At 33.5% G+C, this 5,849-nt stretch overlaps 1 protein-coding gene across 1 annotated transcript; it reads left to right on the forward strand.

Annotated features, from left to right (window-relative positions):
- The first annotated feature begins 418 nt into the window (after nt 1–418).
- LOC105636459 (uncharacterized) lies at nt 419–4,303 on the forward strand. The gene is made up of 4 exons (XM_012219737.4): nt 419–537; nt 725–899; nt 2,021–2,178; nt 3,933–4,303. The coding sequence occupies exons 2-4, from the start codon at nt 740–742 to the stop codon at nt 4,038–4,040; spliced, it is 426 nt and encodes a 141-aa protein (XP_012075127.1). The 5' UTR covers nt 419–537; nt 725–739; the 3' UTR covers nt 4,041–4,303.
- Nucleotides 4,304–5,849: the final 1,546 nt, after the last annotated feature.

Genomic DNA, 5,849 nt, shown 5'->3' on the forward strand with positions numbered 1-5,849 from the left:
GTATTGTTGTTTTATTATCTCAGGTTGAATTTTAATGCATTTTTTATATATTTTCTTTTGTATTTTTGAATTTCAGTCTTTCAAATGGATTCAAGATTCAAATAGATTGGATGAATTTATGACTAAACGGATTCAGGTAAACTGCAGGTATTTTTGATTTATTCTTTAATGAATTCAGGATGAGTTAAGATTTTTAAATTGATAATTGAATTCGTATAGTTGATTTTTAGCGGGTATCTACCCACAGCCATCCGTAATTGTAGCCCACTTTCGGATTTTCTCATTTGCAAGTCGACAAATCCAATATGAACGCAGCAGGAAAATTAAAAAAAATTAATAGTAAAAAGAATTCCACATGGGCTTTGATCCAGTCCGAATCGTCCCTACTACAGGCCCAAGCCCAACTATATCAAATGATCCCCTGATTACTAATTTCTCCGGCGAAGCTCTGTTGAACGGTTAAACCCCTGTCAGTCTATCCCCAAAACCCTGCCACTCTGCATTGAAAAGAGCTCATCTTGTTCATTGCTTATTCAGGTATCGCCTCTTTTCAATTTCACAAATTCTTCTTATTTGACTGACTCCGGATTCGGCGTCTTAATTTCAATCTCTCATTTTCTTTTCTTGTTTATTTATTATCCTCCCAATTTATGTGCCCATCAATCTTTGATGTCAATCTGCTGTACACTTGGCCCTGATACTCTCGGCTTCTTCTATTATGTAGGTGTCTAATTCAATCATGTTTATGACAAGATTTATTGGGAGAACCCTCTTTTCTGCTGCTAAATCTGAAACCTCTGCTGCTGCTGCTGCTGCTACGATTCAGTCTGCACGTAACCCTCTCGAGGAGTTCTTTGAAGCAGATAGAAGCCAGGATGAGGACAAAAAAGTTGTCTATGGTATAGACTCTGTTTCTAAAATTTTACTGCTAATTGATTATAGTCTTGTGGCCTTCATTACAATAGATTGTTGGTTCTTTTTCCTATGAAAAATAAAAGGACAATGATGTTCGGTTTATGAATTTTAAACCCCAGGGTTAAGTTATTATCAGCATTGACCTTGTTCAACCCTTCACAACGTTTTAATTAAAAAGAAAAGACAGTATCTAGTTTACAAAACAGACATACTCAATATCCTTAGTTGAGTCCAACCCCTGGATGGGTTTTAAGTGACATCAAATGGGACCTTCTGTAGTACACAAGTATATGCTCACATGCTAAGTAATTCACATTTTTTGCATTCTCCTTTGAGTACCTGTTTATATGATATCATATGAGAATTATTGTGATAGATAATTAATGAAAACATTGTTGCTTTTCAGGTAATGTGTGAGATGAAAATGCTTAATCTAAATTAATGACATTGTGATTTTTCAGTTTCCCAGTTTTGCTTAATGACATTCAGTTATATATGAGTTTTAAGTTACATAAATTGAGACCTGCGATAGTGTGTAAGTATATGGTCACATGCTAAGTAATTCACATTTTTCCTTTTTTCTTTTTTTTTTCTTTTTTTTTTTTTTTTTTTTTTTTTTTTTTTTTTTTTTTTGAGTATTTTTACAGGAATAGAAAGCTAGAGAGATCTTGATACTAATATTTGTGATATTATTCTATATGTAAAGTGTTCTGATTGACAATTAACTTGATAACATAGTAATTTTTCATGTAATGTGCGAGATGGAAATTCCTAATATATATGATATTATATATGAAAAGTGTTCTGATTGAAAACTAACCCGATAACATTGTAATTTTCAAGTAATGTGTGAGATGGAAATTCCTAATTTATAATAGGTTCAGCTTCCCAGTTTAGCTTAATTAGCATTGGGTTATTTTTTGTTTGTGTTATAGTGTGATTAAATGACCTTATGACTTTTGCCTATTTATATCTGAAAATTTCATATCCTTTGATCTCAGAAAGAGAGAACATCTTGTATTCTTTAAATGATTGCATCAAATATTTAATTTTTAAATGATTGCATCAAATGATTACCTTCCTTAATGAACTTTATTGCTTCCAGGTCGAAGTTGGAAAGCTTCTGAACTACGCCTGAAGTCTTGGGATGATCTTCAGAAGTTATGGTATGTTCTATTAAAGGAGAAAAACATGCTGATGACTCAACGCCAGATGCTCCATGCCCAAAACCTAAGGTTTCCAAATCCAGAGCGTTTACCTAAGGTAGAGCTTAGTTTTTCTTGCCTGGTATTCAGTATAGCATATGAATGTGGGCCTTTGGTTTCTCTCAGCTCTTTAAACATTGTCTTTGATCTTCTGGTGTCTGTAGCTAATTTGAATGAGATGACAATGTACTATTAAACAGTAAATTACTAAAAAGGAATGTATTGCTAGCTAAGCTACCTTCATTTGATTACATCTCCCCACCAGAATTTTTTTGCTGGTTGTATACTGGTCATCTAAAAATATTTTTTCACCAGATGTTGGCCGATTATAATTCTTCCACTTTATCCTGACCTACTAAGTTTATGAATAAAAGGTTGAAGGAGAACCGTTGGGGAGGGCTAAATATTTGCAGCCTTTCCTTGCTTTGCTAGAAGGTTGTCTCCCTGGTTTGAGTCCTTGGCACTAGCTTGCAATGCAGCAATCTTAGCCTTGAACCATGGCTGGTCCTATTTGGCATTGTGTTGTAACTACAACTGAGGAAAAAAAAATATTGTGATTATGTTGACTATAGCCAATTAAAACTTATTCTGAAGGCAGAATTGACATTTTTTATCATAAACACTCAACTGCTAAACAAAAATTTCAAACTTCTTTTTTACAAGAACATTAAACATATGCTTTCCAAAAGCATTTTGAATTTCAATGCCAAATAAATAGTAAGTCTACAAATGAAACAACAATAAAATCATTTGGAATGTTCCAGAAATCAGTTACTTTGAGTAAATAAGATAAGATTGACCCAGCAGATATTTTCCTCTCTCACTTGGGAACTCTACGGATGAAGTACCACCATTTAGCTTAAAAACAGCAACATAAAACTGCGGAAATTGTCTGCTAATTTATTTACAGATATTTCCTGTAAACATCTAAATTACACAAAGTATTACTTAGGAGTATTAAGATCATAGTTGTAAGTGTCCTAGTATTTCTGATTTCTAAGAAGATAACATCCTTTATGTCATTCAATATAAGCAAAGGCATTGAGTTCATGGCTTTGCTGGCTTGCCTGGTGGGTATTTATCAATGTTGTATGAGCGCTTGAATGAAATTTTTTTTTCACCTTCTTTCACCTTCCTTTGGAAACTGCTGTAATATTCTAGCAATATCCAAATTGTGGGAAGTATCTTGGGCATATGTCCTTAGGTTTGCATGCCTTAGCTGGATGTCAGTGAACATTAGGTAGGGAGCATATATGTGATGTTTGGAGTTGGAGTTTATGAATGGCCCCCAGTGGAAGTTTTAGTAATCTGCTTCCTTGCTGATGACAGCCAGCAGAGGATGCAATATTACAGCTCACATTTGGTGACACTGTTCATTCTGCTGGACTGTAAATATATTAGCTGCAATAAGTATGATACCTGAAGTGGTTTGTCCACTACTTCAGGCTGAAATCCCAATTATTATGGCTGATCCTTTGGCATTTGATCCATAAAAAGTTTATTATACATTGAAATTTTGTTGATGGGATCTAGTATCCACATAACGTTTCATTTTATGTTCATTATTTCTATATGCTTTTTTAATGTGTTACTTGCAATGACACATGAAGTGCTGTAATTGGATTATCTTCACTTATGTTGTAACTATTATCAATAAGCACAAAGTGGATGACATATTTCTTGAATATTACATCTCTTTGAATTAAATATGTCATATCATGAATCCAATACTATCTTTCTCCCTCTATCTATGTATCAGTCCGCCTAGAGTCCAGCTGTTTATTATGTTGTTCAATGGTTGATGAAATTCAGGTGAGGAAGTCTATGTGTCGAATCAAGCATGTACTCACTGAGAGAGCAATTGAAGAGCCAGATCCCAGGAGGTCAGCTGAGATGAAGAGGATGATAAATGCTTTGTGAAGACTTCCAAATTCCTGGAGGTGCTGGCTTGTTGGTGGGATGTGATATTGCTGTATTTTCCTTTGTGTAAGGTTACATCCCCCTAATAGTTAATGCAGTTTCATAATATCATCAGCTACTTGATTATGAACTTCTTTGATTCTTTGTTTTTGTCTGTGAGAAGTATAGTTGAAGGGAGTGTAACAAGTACCAAAAACATAATTACGAGATAGGTCGGCTTCTGCTGGTGATTGACGAATATTTATGTCGGTTATCTTTGACAATTTTTATCTTCAAACTTTAATGAAACTCGTCCTTCTTTCTTTATATTGCCTGAAATTTCTCTTTGCAATAGTCATTTTGGGTTCTCATTTGTGGTTCATTATTCCTTACATAATCTTCCGGACTAAAAAATATTCTCAAAGTTGTGTTACTGATTCATTCGTGTCTGAGGGCATATTGATTAAGAGTCATCCATGAAGTGCTATCATGTGTCCTATTTATTGTTCTGACTTCTGAGTATCCAGGCAATTCCGATGCATGTGTGCTTTGAAATGATAAATAAGTGATGCTAGAGTTTGAAATATCTCACGTCCATGACAAATCCATGCATAATATTTTCCCACATGACGGGATTAGCAACAATTGTGTTCTCTGCAGATTTCATGCCTATGCCTCCCAGTTGCAAAGTTAACAATTGATGCTTCTTTTCAGCTTCTCATTCCCTTCCAATAATTGTAGAGGTGTATCAAATATGTAGATTGCTAAATAGTAATATTGTAGTTCTTACGCTAACACTGAAATTTTTTGTTAAGCTTTCAAGTTTTATATATTTTAGTTACTATTATTGTGATCATTTTTTGTCATACAGCAAGCACTAGTCTGTGCGAAATCTGAGATGGTTGCATTTCTTTCCATATTCATTTTGCCATCATTCTGATTCTATATTCTAGATCTCAAGATTATTATACATCCACATGATCCTTTACATTATTGCTGTGGATACTTGATCCAAGCATGTGAAGACGTGTATATTTGAAAGATGAAATCATATACTTAATGGTTTAACTGTCGGCCAATTTGAGGACAAATGTACCATCACCACTTATTTGGTTAGGGAACAATACACCATTTCACTTATCTCAGGTCGCAGTTTTTGTAACAGATTATGGTGAACAGGCTTCAAATTTCATCAGATGTAACTGTTGTAAACTCTAGATTTTAAATTTTTAATGGAGATCTTACATCATCTTTTTTATGGCTCAGATGTGATTGTAATTGCATTTATACAACTAATCAAGTAACTTTGATCTGAATGAGTAGATGAGGATTGAGTAAATTGAAACTGATAGTTTCAAAACCATTTAAAAACGGTATTCCACTTTTTTTATAATTGGAACCGCATGATCATGCCTATTTTATTTCATATGATTTTCTTTATAAGCTATAAAAATACTACGAGTTACACAACAATGATAGCTCTTATCTTAACTTGCTAAATTAGTGAAAACTCTTATTGTCTAAAAAGACTTGAACTCAGATCTCCACTCTTTACATAAGTAAAAAGATCAATCATACTACACTCAATTGTAAATATCTTTTGATTGATTGGTAATATGAATCCTACAAGATTACAAATTCTTTTTATAATTTTCTCTTTTTTTATAATTTGAAGGTTTGTTCATTTATGAGAATCAACTTACAAGATCAAGGAGGGTGTACCTTTATTCACGAGTCATCACTAGAAGATAATTACAGAATACTCATGAATAAAGAAGAGCAAATTTGAAGCAATATGACTTATTTAATTTCTACTTGAGATAGTTAAAA

This window comes from Jatropha curcas, chromosome 8, assembly GCF_041381405.1.
Source record: "Jatropha curcas cultivar XTBG-Jc1 chromosome 8, XTBG_Jcur_1.0, whole genome shotgun sequence".
NCBI lineage: Eukaryota > Viridiplantae > Streptophyta > Magnoliopsida > Malpighiales > Euphorbiaceae > Jatropha > Jatropha curcas.